The following is a 19,375-nucleotide window of genomic DNA, read 5'->3' as shown; positions in this document are numbered from 1 at the left end:
GTATACATACATATATAAACACATACAAAAATCGAAGAACTTTTTTAAATTGGCAAGTTAGATAAAAAAAAAAAAATTAGGACTCTATGAGAGTAACTGGACTATTGCAGACATTCAGGCCACAGCAAGAACATGAGGGCTGCTTGTGACAGGACTGTCCTTAGTCCAAGGATCTTTTATCTGGGAAAAACTAATCAGTGTCCATGAGGTAGGAGTGGGTCATTAGGAACTACAAATTAACAACCTAATAAAGCTTTCACATACCAGATACACTGTGAGGCAGCTTAGCCCAGGACAAAGAACACTGGGACTTGTACTTGGCCTTTGGTCAATACATTTTGAACTGAATTAGGAGAAACACAATGCCCATCCCCAAGGATTTTACTGGATGCCCAATCCTGTTCTATTATTTATATGGATGCAGGAGAAGCAGATATTTTTATTAAAGCTTTTTATTTTCAAAACACATGTATAGATAATTTTCAACATTCACCCTTGCCAAACCTTGTCTTCCAAATTTTTCTCCTTCCCTTCATCCCACTTCCTCCCCTAGATGGCAAGTAATCCATATGTTAAACATGTATAATTCTTCTATATATATATTTCCACAATTATCATGCTGCAGAAGAAAAATCAGATCAAAAAGGGAAAAAAATGAGAAAGAAAACAAAATGCAAGCAAACAACAACAAAAAAAGAATGAAAATACTGTGTTGTGATCCACACTCTGGGCTCACAGTCCTCTCTCTAGATGCAGATGGTTCTGTCCATCACAAGGCCATTAGAATTGACCTGAATCACCTCATTGTTGAAAGGAGCCACATCCATCATAATTGATCATCACATAATCTTGTTGTTGTCATGTACAATGATCTCCTGATTCTGTTCATTTCACTTAGCATCAGTTCATATATCTCTCCAAGCCTTTCTGAAATCATCCCACTGATCGTTTTTATAGAACAATAATATTCCATTACATTCATACACCATAACTTATTCAGCCATTCTCCAATTGATGGGCAGCCACTCAGTTTCCAGTTTCTTGAGGCAGATAATTCTATGTGATACAACTGAAGGAATTTTACATTTGGAAGCAAAGGAACTGGGTTCGAATCTTGTGCAAAATAATTACAACTAGGGTGATCCTAAGCAAATCATTTTACTTCCCTGGTTCCCATTCTCTCCCCCCCCCCCCTATAAAAAGTAGGAGAGTTGAAGGAAATGAATAGACTTTAGAGGACCCAAGTTCTACTTTAATCTGGTCTAACTATCTGGATGTAGTACTCCGGAATAGCTGTTCTGGAGGTTTATAGCTGAAGGGTCTATAGAACAGCAGAATCCTCCATTCTGTACTCCCTCCTCATTTGGAAAGAAGAGTAATGGTTCTCAAGTCTATGCTATGAAAAGGCGACTCAAGAAACATTTACCTACTTTGTGAACTCTATAGATACAAGGACAAAAGACAGCCGTCCGTTTGAGCACTGTCCCACCCACTGTCCTGTACTTAGCCCCATTTACATGGAATTTTCCTGACCTTCCCTGGGAAGACCAGGCAGACAAAATTAAACATCTACTAGAGTATTTTTGAAATTCATATTTTAAAGCAATTTCTATTACAGATAAACAAATATGGAGCAACGATTTCCTGAGGACCAAACAGAAGGTCATGCTGGTTCTGGTAAAGTATGAGTTTTTCATTTTGAAGATGTATAAAAATCAAGTTTAGAAATCTAAATATCAGCAAAGAGAGGCAGCAGAGACCAAATGAAGCATGAGATATGGTCTCTGCCCCAGAGCTATCGATAGAGCAATGTAGGCTAGATTATTCTGGGAAGAGTTCATGAATGAGGAAGACCTGCACTAGACCAAGAAGAAGGGGATTACAAGCAAAGGAAACAACACGAATACAGACAAGGAAGGGAATGGGCCTGATGAATCCACAAGGCATGAGGAAACTGACTTAGAGGAAACAAGAGTCCTACTGAGAAGTAACATGCCAATCAGACAGATACAATTCAGGATGGCAGAGGGTTTTAAAAGCCATACCCTGGTGGGAGGGAAAGTGTGAGTGCTATCCCAAAGGTATTAATGAAGTTTTCAACTATTGAACTATATATATATATACTGATTGTATATGCATATATTTACATAAGTATATGCATAGATATGTATATTAAATATGCATATATGTTAAATATTCATGTATTAAAAATAAACTGTCCATAAGCAGAATCTGGAAGACTTACAAATGCACTAGCCTAAGTACACATTGGTAAATTAAGACCTGTCAAGTCGCCAAAAAAGTTAGATTTTGACCTTTAAAAAACAGTGAAAATAATATCCAATGTTGTTAAATAACAATTCACTTAAGAACTGTTTTTTAAGAAATAATTAGTAATGTGCATGGGAGTTATAACAGTGTCTTCAGAGAAAAGGCATCATGGCTACCTTCTTCAGTACAAAGATTCCCATCATAGATGGGATTGTGCTCATGGAGAGGGAAGTCCTCTCCAGGCAAAAGGCCCAAATAGTGAAGATTGAAATAGATATTAAATACTACCACATTGGCTGTGTCTATGTCTAAAAGAACAAGAGCCTTTCTCTCATGGCTGTGAAAATAAATATAATAAAAGATAATAAAAGATTTAATAAATGGAATTATTTTGGAAAAAATGAACAAAATAGGGTTTTAAAATCAAATAAACTGTAAATTAGATTATTTTCATATTTTACAGTTTTTTAATTTTATATTATTAGCTAATAGTGTAAATGCTTTTATTTAATCAATGTTGGACAACCTAACTAAACAAATAATTATCCTGGAAAAGTTTTTAAAAAATGACAGTAACATATTTGCTAACTGCTCTTTCCTTATTTGGATAATAATTATTCTAAAATGCAAAACATTATGATCAAGAGTATGACTAAGATTTACATATAAGGGATTATTGCCCTGTGACCATCTAAAGTTATTTAGAAATAATGCAAAGAATCAAAAGGTTCCTTAAAAAGAAGATTCTGAATAACATAAATGAAATAAATTTACCCAGATTTTGTTTCAACAAGTACAGGCTATCTGTCTACTTATCTGTCATAGCTCCCCACTTCACATTTGAGCAGTTCTTACTGTCAGAAGGTTTTTTCTTCGTCTCAAGACTAAATTTGTCTCTGTAATTTCTAACTATATTTCTAACTATAATTCAACTAGTGTTATTTAATCCTTATAGCAACCCTACAAGGTAAATGCCATTATAAATCCCATCTCATTGTTGAGGAAACTAAGGCAAAGTAAAGTGACTTTTGCAGAGTCACATATTATCAATAAACACGAAGTCACATTTGAAGTCAGAACTTCTTGGCTCAGGCCCAGATTTGTCCATTGCATTACCTACATACTCAAGTTTGATCATCTATAGTTTTTAGTACTCCAGTTACTGAAAATTAGGAAAATAAATTCAACTTTCCCACTGTCAAAAATCTTTGTGAGAATGTCCATGACACTGCAGGAATACCTGCCAGATTTTCAAGGACCTAAAGATGGAGTTGATCTGGGTCACATCATTCAAATTCCACAAGGACAGTTCTTGTTCTCTCTCTCTCTCTCTCTCTCTCTCTCTCTTTCTCTCTCTCTCTCTCTCTCTCTCTTTCCCTACTTATCTTAATAACTCCCTATTAGCCATCTGTTCTATGCTGTCCAGACCCCAAATCATTACCTTTGTCAATTCTTTCCATAGCTTATCATTCTCCTTTCCATCCTGAGTCAGTCTTTATTCCTTCTCTTCTTTCCTCATTGAAGTTAGTAATAAAAATAAATCCTTTTGTGGTTTGTTTTTATTGTTATACTTTGCTTTCTTTACTGTGTAATTATCTTTATAGGAGAAGGTTATATTCTGGTATTTATCCTCTATGATTATTTTTTCTATTTTCTGCATATTTTTTTTTAAAGTTTGCTGAAGAGTTTTCTGTATATTCACAGTATTTTATATAATGCTTTCTTTTCTTCTTTATTGGGACTGTTCCTCTCTGGAGCTTCAAAATTTTATTCTTTAGACTCCCCAAATCTCTTGGGCCCACTTGGCCAATAGATTTTTTAAGCTATAGGATCTTCCTTATCCTCTTAAATGAACCCTTCAAATTTTTGCTCCTAAAAATCTAGGATTCATGCCATTTCATTCCTAGCTTTCTTTTCCTTCTCTATCACCATTTATAACTTGGAATGGTTTCCAACTTTCCCATGATATTCACTTCACTGATGAGAATCAAACCCATAGAAATTCCCTTAACTGATCCTCTGTCCTTTGAAAATTTAAATAATAATCAAGGCATGTCAAGAAAGTATACACTGTTGTAAAGGGCTGAAACTCTTAAAAGGTGTGCTTGAATCAGACAACCAAGCACTTAAGGCTAATTACCTATTCAACAATGACTATTAGCATATGTTTGGAATTGCTCTTCTCACAGTTAATGGTGGCTCAATGTTTGGGGTTAAGAGAATTGTAGGTAAGGATTAGGGGGGTGGAGTGAGAAACACAAGAGAACTGCACTTGGCAACAGGAGGAGGAGAAAAGTGTGGAGATTCCGGACACTAGAATCAAGGAGGGATCCTTGGCAAAACTCCTGGCAGTTCTGTCCATCTCCTTCACTTCTCCCCCTAAAGACCAAGGACTTTGCTTCTCCTGACTCTGGCTGATCCTGAGGCTTCCAGGCTTTACACATTGTCTCATTTCATCTTCGTAACAACAACTGATACTATAGACAGGATTATCCCCATTTGTCCCCATTTTGCAGACAAAGGAAATAAGGCTTAAAGAGTTTAAATTAATTTCCCATGATCATACAGAGAGGATAAGTGCTTGGAGGTAAGCCCAGGAACATTCATGGGGCTTCTCTCCCAGCAGGGTCTTTCAGAGATCTACACTTTATTATAAAACAACCATGTAATTTCATAGATTAATATTTAAGTTTTCTTAATTGGGAAAGTAAGTATGATTAAAATTTAGAAAGGACTTTTATCCTTGTACATCTTACCTCTAAAAGACCATCCTCAGGCAGATCAGTACAGTGAACAGCATTCTGAATTCTGTTCTTCCCAAAGATAGCTCGGAGAGTTCCAGGGCGGAGATGACGAGCTATTTCCTATGAAATACATTTATATAAAAATAAAATCAGCATGGTATTAGGAAAAAAGTATTAATGACATGTAGTAGTTAAATAACGTAATATTTGACATATTATTAAATAACCCAGCATAGTTATATACTGATATAAATGAAATCCATTATATAACATTAATAAACAGATTTAAATTTTTTTTTAATTTTCCACATTTACTTTCATAAGATTTTTATTCCCACATTTTTTTCTCCCTCCCCAAGGTGGCAAGCAATCATAGGTTATACATGTATATTCATATTGAACATATTTTTACATTAGTCATATTGCAAAAGAAGAATCAAAACAAAAAGGAAAAAACTATGAGAAAGAAAAAAAATAAAAATAGTATGCTTCTATCTATGTTGAAACTCAATAGTTCTTTCTCTGAGTATGGATAGCATTTTCCATCACAGGTTTTTTTGGAATTGTCTTGGATCACTGTGTTGAGAAGAGATAAGTCTATCAAAGTTGATCATTGCATACTATGTTGCTGTGATTATGTACAATATTCTCATGATTATATTCATTTTTTACTTAACATCAGTTCATGCAAATCTTTCTAGCTTTTTCTAAAATCTTCTTGCTCATCATTTCATAAAGAACAGTAATACTCTATTATATTCAATATACATAGATTTTTCATAAAACATATATACATATATGTACATATCATATATATACACATTTATACAGGGAATAAAAGTATAGATATATTCATCTATGTGTATATATGCTATGAAAAAAACTATACATATATGTTTGTATAAATTTCTCATAAATTAGTGTCAAAGGAAAAAAAAAGACTTTTTAAGAGTTTTGTAAGGCTTTTTCACTGTCCAATTTTCCACACATACATTTAAATTACTGTCAGAGGAGGGAAAAGCAATTGAAATTTCTCACTGTTAAAATTACTAGAATAAAACAAAACATATGTCTAGTTAATAATGTTTATAACCCTATATTTTATATCAGTAATGGGACTCTCAAGCATCTCATTAAAATGAACAGATTTAATGGCATCCAATAACAGGCTAATAAGAAAATATAAATTGTATGACTCTTAGGTCACATTTATAGAAAAGCTGTTTGTACATTATTCTCAACTCAACTGCACCAACATTTCTTAAATGTCCATTGTGTTTGGAGGACTGTAATAAATCATTGTTTCTCAAACTTTTCCTTCTCCTTCAAGCTTTTCACCATCCTAGAACCAATCTATTTTCCCCATCTTATTATACTGCCCTCCCTCCATTCTGCAATCCGACTACGCTAACCTTGCTGTTCTTTACATATGACAATCAACCTTCCATTTCTTCCCCTTTGCATTTTGCCCCCTAGAATTTCTTATGTCCTTTGAAGCTCTGCTCAAAGGCCATCTTCTCTGGGAATCCTTTCCTGATCTTTCCACCATAGCTAGATGGAGTGTTAAGCCTGCTAACCAAGTAGCCAGAAAGACATATTTAATCATATCTCAGAGAGACTACTAGCTCTTGCATAGCAGGCATTTTTCACAGATGCCATTTCCTTATATTAGTGCCACAGCGATCCTATGAGACGGGTGTAAGTGTGCAGACAAACTGGTCTTCCTGATTTCTCCTGCACCTCATCTCCCAGCTGCCTCGGTGCCGCTCCCACTCCTGGGATGCCCTCTCTCCTCACCATGGCCTCAAACTCTTGCTTTAAAAAAGCTCAAATACCAACTTCCGAAGAAAGCCCATCTTAATCCCCAAACTGCTACTGTCCATTCTTCCCATCTGGTATTGAACTGTCTTGAATTTATGTGTATTCCATGTCTTCTCCCCTATTTGAATGGAAGTTCCTCGAGAACAGGGGAGGCTTCATTCTTAGTAAATGAGTTCATGGTAAGGCACCTAAATGCTTAATAATAAATACTTATCTACTGAATATAAAGGTCTCCACCTTATTGTTGAAGATACTGAGGCTTGAAGGTTGAAAATACTAAGTGACTTGCCAGATGTCTGTCATGTGGGGAAGTACAGAGTCAAGGCCTCCAAGACAGGTTTTTCTGTTTTGAGATTAGGAATCTTTTCTTTATAGTTGGGCAATAATCCCACCCTATGTCTTCTCACCAAAACAAAGCAAAATAGAAACCATTTTGTTCTTGCTATTTCCCAACCCTCAGCAGATTCACAGAAGTCATTCAAAAATACAGAGGATTCCCAGAACTTCAAAAACAAGATAAAACTTCAACACTTCAAATTAATGGGAAAATATATAGTTCTAATTTAAATAAGGTTAAAACAATTCCTCCAACTTAAAATAGATTTTTAAAAACATATTGCAAGAGAATTTTCTTAAATTTTTATACTGAAATGATTAAAAATAACCAAGCAGCAAAAATTTTGGATTACATAAATCATTCATGAAGTCATAATCTACTATTAAAATATGATGAAGTACTTTTACTCTATTATTCCAAAGATGAGTTATCACTTACAAAATCGTAGAATATTTAAATAGATGCCTCTTATCCCCTTCAGAAATTAAAGCTTTCATTTTAGTTTAATCATTTCCTTCTGTAAATATATTGATAAAATGACCTCAAATTTTCTCATCTCTAAAGCATCAGGTATATTTGTTAAATTCAGAATGCCTAAAAATACATCCTAAAAATACAGCTCAATAACAAACCTTCGGGCTCCACTTAGTCTATCTCCCCACCTACTGCCAGACTGTATATAAAATTTTTCAGAAACCACATATCTATTATGATCTTTATGATATCCAGAGGAGCCAGCTTCTATAATTCCCTCTAAGTACATAGAAATAATTACATGAAAATCAGCATTTAGAAAGGTGGGGATGAGTATACCCCTATATGCAGAATGCTTTTCTGTGACCCCAGAATTCAGAAAGCCAGGTCACAGTGGGAAAAGCGAAGCTAGTGGAACATGATGTGGACCTGTGGCCTTCAGAGGTTCTGCAGCCTTTTAGTCTCCACTCCTGCCACATTCTTCTCAACCCCCACACGTTTGGTTATTTCGCAGCTTGTCATAAGTATGGAAACTACTAAAAATTCTGCTCAGGTAATCCTGCAGTAGAAGGACAAATGCCAGCACCCAAAATAACCTCCAAAATCCAAACTTGGAAAAATAAAATAGAATGAGGATTACAAAGGCAGCATGAACAACCTGATCAGAAAAGCTTATTTAATTATTCCCGAAATGAATGCATCACACCAAAAATTCTTTGGTTCTTTCAGAATGAAAATTTGCTACATTAAAACTCTCAACTGCAGCAAAATGTCTTGTATCTTTGTTACCTTTCTATGCTTCTGAGAATCTGATCTCTATTTACACCTAGATTTCTATTTCTTTGTACAGGTCTAAGTACTATTGATAATAAAAACAATGGAGTCTTTATCCATGGCGGTAGGAATTTCTTATATTAACATGAGTGGAGCAAGAGTAGTAATTTTCAAAAATAAAGCAGTAGATAATTAAGGACTCTTTCATGTTAAAATGTGAAAAGATACTTCTGTCACAATAACATTTCTATGTTCTCAACCATGAAGGAATTGAGGGGATTAGGACAGCAAGTAGTTAATTGTGGGAATTGAGTGAACATCCATCTTGTGACTCAATTCTGGAGCTAGCTTAGTTTATATTCAATTATGGATCTAGTCCAATTTTGGTCTTGTGAGAAATATTAAATTGTGAGAATTGGAAGAAAACCTTATTACTTTGTTTAAACCTGGCCCTGAGTGGCTGGGAAACTTGCAGCTACCTCTCCCTGCTGTTTAGAGACTCTTAATCAAGGACCTAAACTCAGTCATATCCAAAGATTGATTCAAAGAGTTTTCTCACAATTGTACATTTCAAATAACCCATATGTCTTATCTGAAAACCAGCCCCTTAACTAATCAATCAGTTATTGTTTCCATGTTCCCTTGACTACACATACTTGTCAAATGAGATACCTCCTTTTCTGAAATGAGAAAATTGTACCTGTTCGATGTGCCCCTCCCAACTTAGAAAGTCCCTAATCTTTCATGCAATTAGAAATTGGATTACCTAAAGTTGTATTGTTTCTTTTAATTAATTGGCCTCATTTGATTAAGTATTTTTAATGCATAATAAAAGTCTGTCTCTCCCTGTAATCTGAAGCTGAAGAGGTCTGGTACTGATTTGTTAGGCAAGTGCCATGTACTGCTTAATAAATCAATATGCCCAGAAGATCAAAACTTTTTTTTTTCCTCAGTCATTTCATCTTTTATCCATAACAATAAAGGACATTAGAATAGAAATCTAAATGACCCTAGAAAACATTTATTCAAACTTCATAATGTAATGGATGAGGTAACTGAGAGCCAGAGAAAGGAGTAACTTGTCCAGTGTCACTGGAGGGAAAGGAAGGTAAACAGAATCTGCTAGTCAGTCCCTATATAGCAGTGCTTCCCATTTAAAGATGATATTCAAGAAGTTTCCAAATTTAGGAAGGTTACTGATTCTATTAAATCAGTATTACAAGTAGCCATATGCTGGGTAGAATATATAACTAGACAAACAAACCAATAGTTTGATACAATATTATTCACATTTTTTGAGCTCTTCCCCAATTGAGGGGCATCTATTTTGTTTTTAATTCTTTGCTATTACAAAAGAATCTAGGACTTGTATCAGTGATCTCCTTAGGACCTATGCCTAATAGTAGGATCTCTTCTTGGTCAAAGAGTGTGGACATTGTAATCACTTTCTTAACATAATTTCAAATTTTAGCCCTTAAGTCCAAAAGAATAGTGCTAGATCTTTTTTGATATTACCAATATTTCATACACACACACACACACACACACACACACACACACACACACAAAATCTACACTAATTAGGGTTTAGACCCTTGTCAATTATTTATCATTAATTCACTTCACTACTGAAAAAGCATGATCCATATAACATGTAAGCTTATGTTTATTGGGATTTCTCTATGAATTAATTCTGTTAATAAAAAGTAGATATTGAAGGAATTTTAACCTAGGGTTCATGGACTTTTTAAGGATGCATAGACAGATTTCAGGAGGTCCATGATCTTAGAAAATATTATATCTTCATTTTGATGGTCCTCTAACCAAAGTTTAACATTTCCTTTGATTATTAATGTAGATAATAAAAGATTATTCTGAAAAGGGATCCATAGATTTCACCAGGTTACCAAAGGGAAGCACAACACAAAAAAGTTAAGAATTTCTGTTCTAGAGTTTAAGAATCTGTCTAGGAAACCTTAGGATTAAACAACAATGATCCTCTCCAAACAGATAAAAAACTATTTGTTAGTTGAAAAGGCCACTAGTGAATGAAACATTGAAGAATGCACCTCTCAGTAGAAATTGAAACACACAGCTTATAGACCTTGATAGATTTACTATTTCATTTTCCATTAAAATTAGAATTAACTGTAATGTAAATTTATAAAAACTGAAAGATTTAAATTATTTCAGATTAAACATCAATAATTCAGTCCTGTCTTTTCTGCTATTGAAGGTAAATCAAGAGTATATTAATACTGCCAATTAGCTGAAAAAGCATGGTACATGGTAACATGATATAGCTTGAAACTGGAAATAGAAAAAAAAAGTAATTTTGTTTCAAATCTAAGTGGTATAACCAGCTACAGTGTAGTAAGAAGAGATTTCTTTTTTCCTCTACTATCACTTATTCACCTAGCTGTCCCACTACCACTAACATAAAAACATTATTTGCACAATGTGAACTGAATCTAGAAATGATAGTCCTTCCAATAATTAAAAATGAGACTTCCTTGTCATCTTGTCCTGGTTAAATATTCTTAATTTCTTGAACTGATTCTTTTCTGGTACAGTCTTCAGTCTTCTCACCCATCTTCCCTTTAGCTTATTACTGTTCTTTCCATAATAAAACTCTCAGGATTAAACACATAAGTGTGCTAGTTATGGGTCCAATCAAGGCAGAGGTATGCTGAAGAATCCCCTTTTTCATTATGGACCCTCAGCCTTAACTTCTTGTCTATGATTAAACCTGAGATTTCATCAGTTATGGGAAGTTCTGAACTAATACCTTCCACTGGTTAATAGGCTGCAGAGCTACCCAAAAGATCTGCAAATGGTTTGAAATTTATAGAGATTTATTATAGAAAATTATTTGGGGCACTGAGAGGATGAGTAATTTGCTCATGGTCACACAACCAATGTGTTTCAGAAGTGAATCTGGAACTTCCTGAATCTGAGGTCAATTCTCTATTTATTTTGCTATGTTGCCATTTCCATCTCAATTAGTGTAACATAAGATCTCAGCAAGACTTCTATGGAGAGTATCTGCTTCAGACACCTCTCAATTTGTAAAATATTTTCCTCATAATCAACCTAAATATTGTCAACCTGTGTGATTTGAATGAGGATGAACTTTTTTCATTGGACTTGTCTTGTCACAGATCCCCAAGCAGGTTCTTAAAAAATTGTTATTGTTTTTAACCCAAGTGTGGAACTTCACATTTATACCTATTATACACTTCAGATAAATTTTAGTTCTAACCTGTCAAAATCTTTGTATATATTCTGTTGCCCTGTGTATTATTAGCTATCTTTCCTAGACATAATCTGTAAATTGGATAAGTTCCTTATTTAGCACAATTTTCAAAAGCCTCTAATTGATACTTAATATTTATGTCTTTTAATTCTGGTTTGCCTTGTTATGGTTTTATATGAAAGAAAATGGGTTGCCCTCCCAGGAGGGGAATTAGGGGACCCTTCAATCAGAAGCATTTTAATTTTATTGATAAAAAACTGGGATTTATGGAGGTTTAGTAATTTGCCCAAGTAATTTAGAGTTATAGCTAGAACTAAAACCCATGTCTTCAGACTCTGAGTCTGGTGTGATTTTTACACTATCATGTACTATATCATTCGTTATAAAAATTATATCTGATTTATGGAAACCAAATTTGAAAAAAATAATAATTGTATTTATTTTGATGCATTTTCAGTTTTCAATATATAGGATAAGTTGAGAGGTAGCATATTCTCAATGAATTACATAGTAATTATTTAATGACTCACATTGACATCAATATTAAATATTAGCCACTATAAATTATGTTTATTGAGTAATTATTCCAATATTCAGGAAAAAAAACCACAATCATAAAAAGACTGGTAATTTAATCCCAAAGGCATACCAAGATACAATTTTAGCCTCTGTCTAGATTTTAGTCATATGGACTCTCCTGTTATTGTCCTAGGATTTGGTTCCTTAATTAGTAGTATTGGTACTATAACGATTCCTTGTACACAAATTTCCAAAGGCTACTGACTTTACTTCTATAAGAGTCCTCTCTGCCATGTCCCCAGAAATAGGCAATCTAGTCCTCTGAAGATGACCTCTAACTATGGGGAGTGTGATACTCAATTCACTTTTATTAGTAACTTTCAATTTTTAGTACTTTTTCTTTACAATGAATTAAAATTTGTAACTCTGCCTCTTCTAAACACCTTTCCTTATCATGTCCTCTGGAAATAAGGAGAACAGATCTTCCTTTTTGATTCAACAAGGACTTATTAAGAACTGACCTAGGAGCTCTCAGGCTTTGTGGTAGGTATTTAGAAATATAAGGCAAAAATGAGAAAATTCCCATTCTCAGGGAGTTTATATTTGAATGGGCAAAAGGGATACAATATGTACACACATAAGAGAAAGCTAGTTGGCAGTGGCTAGGAACATTCATCTTTCTGAGTTCAAATCCAGTTTCAGACAATTACTAGTCTATGACCCTGCACCACTCACTTTACCCTGCTTACCTCAGTTTCCTCATCTATAAAATGAACTGGAGAAGGAAATGGACAATCACTCCAGTATCTTTACCAAGAAAATCCCAAAAGGGTCTTGTCGTATCAGACATGATGAAATAAATAAATAAATAGCAAGATATAAACAGGGTCCACAACTAAGCGGAGAAGGAAACTACAACCCGGGAATCAAGAAGGGAGACCACTGGGGAGTAAGAAAGCTAAGTGTAAGGGCTTAGAAGGGAAAGGGAACTAGGATGACTGTGCAGAGGTATGAAAGGAGGAAAGTTTATGCCATATGGAGAGAGCATCATCAAAGAGATCAGAAGTAAAAAGACAGTTTCTGAAGTAAGATAAGTAAGAGAATGGCATATCTGTGCTATAGGAATATTCAACTGGCAGGTCTTCCAAAATTGAAAATGCTCATCATATCCCATTACATTCGTCTTCCTCTGATTAAATAAGCCCACTTCTTTCAAAGGTTTCTGATATAGCATGAAACTCCCTCACTATCCTAAATGCTCTCCTCTGGACACTCTGGAACTTGCCCATTTGATTCTAGGGGATACACAGGTATCACAGGTAACTGTTAAGACCTATCACATTATACACATTTAATAATAAACATGATTTGTATTGGAAGGGATTCTATTCATTCTTGTGCATATGGCAACTAAAAACTGAACATAATGCTGCCGAGGAGATCTGACTAGGAAAGAGTATGTTAGCATCATTACTTTGAAACTAGGACTCATCACTTTTGGTCCTGAATATGGTGAGAGCCAATGTTTTATAGGAATTGCATTAGTTCTGAGCTCATTCTCCCTAGGGTTAGGGGAGGGGAGAGTGTGCTCCCTCTGCATGCATGCCTTTGTTTGCACATGTGTGTGTGAGCATGTGTGTGTGTGTCAATGCTGGTACTTCTGTTCTTGCTATATCTACAAATCCCTGAAGGCTAACTGTGGATGGGAAAAACTGTGAACCAGGGGTTCAAGCCAATAATGAGAGAGGAAAGACACCCAATTTGTCCAATACACCCTTAGATTCTTGAAAGGGAGAGACAACCTCACTCTGAAAGAGCAAACCCCTCCAAAAATCAACTGATAGAAATCTTAAGTCTCTCAAAGTTGTTTTTTTCTTTATAATGTTGTCACCTTATAAATTGCTCTTCTGTATAAATAAAGTTGTTTTCTGGCTTAGAGAAGAAATTCTTGAGAGTCGAGCAGGAAATTAGAAGTGCTCCAGGCTAATACTTTGCCTCAGAGAGGAGGTTTCAACAACCTCAATATTTCCCACCAGCTTCTTCCACTGGACTTCACCATGATTATGTTCACAGGAGACTTCATCATCAGGAAACTCATCATCCTGAGGGAAAGCATCAGCCCTTTCACCTCATGAGTCACCTCAGACCAGAGTAGGTAGAGCAAAGAATTCTCCCAAAGGTTCCATTTAAAGAGGGTTCCCAGGCCAGCTAAACCATTTCTCAGCAGTTATACATCTTGGGCTGGACCCCACCAACCCTGTGAGTTAGGCACTTTTCCCCCAGCCTCCCCCTCATTCCATCCTTGCAGGTTCCTTTTGTGTGTTATCTTCATTTATTAGATTGTAAGCTCCTTGAGGACATGGACCATCTTTTATCATCTTCTTTGTATCCCCAGTGCTTAACACAATGCTGGCACTTAGAAGGTGCTCCATAAATGTTTACTGATTCAACACTTGGCCAGGTGGACTCTTCCTGAACACTTTCATGGGTGGAAAAATCAATGTTTTTTAAGGAAGTACATTCTATAACTGGACAGTTCTTAAGCAGAGCCAACAATTGTCATCCTACGTTTCTAGTCTTTGGTTCTAATTCTCTTTGGAGACACATAAAATAACACTAATTTTTCTTTCATATAATAGTCCTTAAATTATCTGAAGACAATGACAGTGATTTCAGGGACATTACTAAGAAATTATCAGGAACTCAGACCAGAAAATTAGGTGCACTAGTCATATAGTAAAAGAATAATAGATAGATAGTATGAAAATTATATTGAAATGCACAAAATATCAAATAAACAAAAACAGGTATAGACTTTCAATGTCTTTAGATAGCTTTCCTGTGAATGGCATATGGAAGAGAACTGACAAAGTTTGAAAAGGTTGAGAAGTGGTGGGAGTACCTATACAAATGAGAACATAAGTTCAGGCCTAAGAATCTTAAAAGAATTTCTACACAGTTAAGAAAACTTGAAGGAGGGACAGAGGTTGAGGAAATATAAAGCTATTGCTCAATGCCACTGATTCTTCCATTTAGGTAAACTGAGTTTCTTGAAATCAATCTATCAACATTTCTTCAAGGACTATTATGTGCCAGAACTGTGCTAAGCCCTGAGAAGAGAATTAGTTCCCTCCAGAAGCTACAACTAACTCAAGGGCTTTAGTTGTCCAACATATTTAGGATACCAACATACCTCCTGCTAAATCCCAGCACAATCTAGGACCCATGGGTTTCTCCTGGGCTAAGATTAAGAAAGGCCTGAGGGAAGAGTTCCAGCAAGGCCTAACAATTTTCCATCATTCTCAGCATTGTTTCCTTTATAAATGCATTAATATAGGACTTTCCAAAATATGCTTGATTTCCTCTCACTGAACAAGTAAGCATGCTTTATTGTTCTCTTAGCTTAAAAAACATTGGTTGCTGGAAGGTATATGAGATTAATGAACATGGAAAGAAGAAATACACAGGTTTTTTCATGTATTTTCCCACTTCATCTATCCTAACCATGACAGATGTTGAGAGAAAAAAGAAACAACAACAAGAAAAATATTTTCTCCAATATACCTAATTTTCCACTTTGCACCAAGAGAGGCTTTTCAAAACAGAACTTTGTCCTTTCCACAAAGGACAGATGATCCATCAACTATTTGCCAGTAGTTAATCCTCTGTCAGCTTCCTCTAACCTCCCTCCCTCCACATCTATCCTTTTTTTGAAATGATTTATAGAGGTTTATCTCAATGCAGCTCAATCCTCTGAGGATACAGGGAAGTTTATATAGCAAGATGAAGAGAAACACAGATAGATAGATAATATAGATAGATAGATAGGCAGACAAATGGATTGATAAATAGAAATGTATGTGTTTACATATCCATATATGCATATATACACCCAATATAGGCATGCATATATTGAAACACATTTATCTATCAAGATATATACATGTGTATAAAATTCTATAGAATTTTTCTGATGGATTCTATGGATGCCAACACTTCCATTAATGGTAGAGATGACAACTATTCGTATCTTCTCATACTGTGTGAATTTTTTAGGTACTACCATCAATCCTCCCAAACCAAAGAACTGTGGACTGACAGTTCTGTAGCATAATCAGAAGAATTTCAACTATGTTGGTGGAGTTGTGAATTGATCTAACTATTCTGGAGAGCAAATTGGAACTAGGCCCAAAGGGTATTAAACTGTGCACACCCTTTGACCCAGCAGTATTTCTATTGGGCTTATATCCCAAAGAGATCTTAAAGGAGGGAAAGGGACCCATGTGGCAGCCCTTTTTGTAGTGGCTAGAAACTGGAAACTGAGTGGATGCTCATCAATTGGGCATCTCCATCAATTGGAGAATGGCTGAATAAATTATGACACATGAATGTTATGGAATATTATTGTTCTATAAGAAATGATTAGTAGAATGATTTCAGAGAGACCTAGAGAGACTTACAGGAACCGATGCTAAGTAAAATAAGCAGAATCAGGAGATTATTATACACAGCAATAAGATTTTACGATGACCAATTCTGATGGACATGGTTCTTTCAATGAGATGATCAATGAAATGATTCAGATCAGTCTCAATGGTCTTGTGATGGAGAGAGCCATCTGCACCCAGAGAGAAGACTGGGAACTGAGGGCAGATCACAACATAGCATTTTCACTCTTTTTGCTGTTGTTGGTTGCATTTTGTTTTTTCTCATTTTTTTCCTTTTTGATCTGGTTTTTCTTGCAGCATAATAATTGTGGGACTATGTATAGAATAATTGCACATGTTTAACATATATTGGATTACCTGTAGTCTAGGGAAGGGAGTGGGGGGAAGAGAGGGAAAAAATTTGGGATACAAGATTTTTAAAGAGTAAATGTTGAAAACTGTCCATGCATGTTTTGAAAATAAAAAAATTTAATTAAAAAGAAAAAAAAGATGGGTCTCTTATCTGGCCAAAATATATTCAATCTGGTTGCCACATTTAAAAAACAATGAAGTCTAAGACAGTTAAGAGAACGGTCATTAAAATGGTCCAGAATTGGAGATCCAAGTGTACACAAGTGTTCTCCTTTAGAACTGGATAGAGAAGTGAGCTTACCCAGTGCTGTTCCAATTTTACCTCAGACTTATCAGCACTACTTATTTTTGCACTAATATATACTGTGCAAGGATCCTACAGCAATCAAGGACTGGTTCAGGTGTAGGACAAATGCCTGTGAATGCACACCTCCCAGAAGCACCAAGAGGAGCGATCTGATCATTGTAAACACAGCCCTGCCCTCCAGAACTTCAAGGCCCCTCCTAACATCAACTTTTCTCCTGCCAAGTGATATCATCAGAACAACTGACTTTTCTTTCACCATCTAATCAGTCTATCAATAAGTAATAAGCACCTTCTATAGGTCAAGCTCTATTCTAGGTCCTAGAGGTACAAATACAAAGAATGAAATATCTACTCACCCTAAGAAGCAGCTCATTCTAAGGGGATGCAAGTGCATAATTGTATACAATATAAAATTCACAATTAATTGACACACATCTATTCAGAGTAGTTGGAAGTATATGGAAAGGCCAAGTGCAAAGACAGGGAGATGGGAGATAGAGCATTGTGTGTAAAAGACAGGTGAAAGCCAATGTAGTTAATTCACAGAGTACAGGATGGGGCATTAATTTCCAAGGAGGCCAGGAGCTATTATTTTACACCAATAGCAATGGGAAACTAATGGGGTTGATTAAATAGGGGAATCAGATGGTTAGATGTGCATGTAGGAAACATTACTGTGGCAGTGGGGTCCAGGATGGCCCAGAGGGGGAAGAGGCTTAAAGAAGGGAGACCATTCAGGAAGTAATCTAGGTGGTGATGGGAGCTATGGGAGTGGAAAAAAGGGGCTGGATGTGAAAAATGGAGTTAGCTCTTCTCAGCAATACAGTGATCCAGGACAATTTCAATAGAGTTGGGATTGAAAATGCCATCCACATCCACAGAAAAAACTATGAAACTGAATGTAGTTGAAGCATAGTATTCTCACATTTTTTGTTCGTTTGCTTTTTCCTTTCTTGTGAGTTTTCTGTTTTGTTCTGATTTTTCTTTCACAACTTGACTAATATGGAAATATGTTTAAAATGACTGTATATGTATAATCTATATTAGATTGCTTGCTGTTTTGGGAAGGGAGGAAGTAAAGAAGAGAGAAAAAATTGGAATTCAAAATATTACAAAAATTAATGTTGAAAATGATTGTGTAATTGTAAAAAATGTGAAATGACATATAATGAAAAATAAAATAGCATTAAAAATAAATTTCACTGAAAAAAAAAAAGGATAGATGCAGGATGATAGATTAAGAGGATGGTCGGATCTAATAAAAAGAGGAATTAAGGAGATTGTGATCAAGTAGGGTTAAATCAGATATCCTAATGAGGAAATCAGTATACTAATACCATTTTTACTTCCACATTAAGCTGCTTACCTAGAAGTGGTAATACTATCTTATTTTGTACATCATCCATCTACTTATTTCCTGGACCTCTAAGTATCCTATGTAATTATAAATGATTTTTATCTTTCCTGGTTGTTTCCACAGCAATGAACTTTGTCTGTGTCTGTCTCTCTCTCTTTTCTTGCTTTTTCTCTCTCTCTCTCTCTCTCTCTCTCTCTCTCTCGCTCGCTCTTGCTCTTGCTCTCATTTTCGCACACTTCCTCTCTCTCCCCTCCCCTCTCTGTCTCCCTCTCTCTTTCCCTCTCATGGGCTGCAAAGTATAGCACTTACTATGCATGTTTTGATTCTCCAATCAATATTCCTGACATAAGAAAGTCAGAATAAAGCAGGATCAAATTGACAATACAATTATATAATTCTTTCATACAATAATGTTTATCCAAATAATCACAGCTCTATAAAGAATTTGAGGAAAAAATAACTATTACAAACTTAATGGGAACATCTTATAGACTCCAGCAAAAAAGACTTTCAGGAACCTTATTACTCCTTTGCCACATGTTTGAGCCCACTTTCCCAGGGACTTTCTGTATATACTTGTGGGAAAAAAAAAAAAAAAAAGATGTTATAGACTTAGGTAAGGACAATGGTATTTTGTACCACCATAATCAAAAATGACTACTTGAGAACCACAGATAATCATAAGGGAAAATACTCTGGTGGGGACTTGTGAGCTG

At 35.3% G+C, this 19,375-nt stretch overlaps 1 protein-coding gene across 2 annotated transcripts in view; it reads right to left on the bottom strand.

Annotated features, from left to right (window-relative positions):
• Positions 1–19,375, bottom strand: part of NME7 (NME/NM23 family member 7) — a 154,879-nt gene that overhangs the window by 52,059 nt on the left and 83,445 nt on the right. For both annotated transcript variants that reach the window (XM_051998999.1, XM_051999000.1), the window contains one exon: positions 5,028–5,135. In XM_051998999.1, coding sequence (XP_051854959.1) covers positions 5,028–5,135 — 108 coding nt within the window. The remainder of the gene's footprint in view (positions 1–5,027; positions 5,136–19,375) is intronic.

Source organism: Antechinus flavipes, chromosome 4, assembly GCF_016432865.1.
Source record: "Antechinus flavipes isolate AdamAnt ecotype Samford, QLD, Australia chromosome 4, AdamAnt_v2, whole genome shotgun sequence".
NCBI lineage: Eukaryota > Metazoa > Chordata > Mammalia > Dasyuromorphia > Dasyuridae > Antechinus > Antechinus flavipes.
This window is presented reverse-complemented; position numbering and strand designations above follow the sequence as displayed.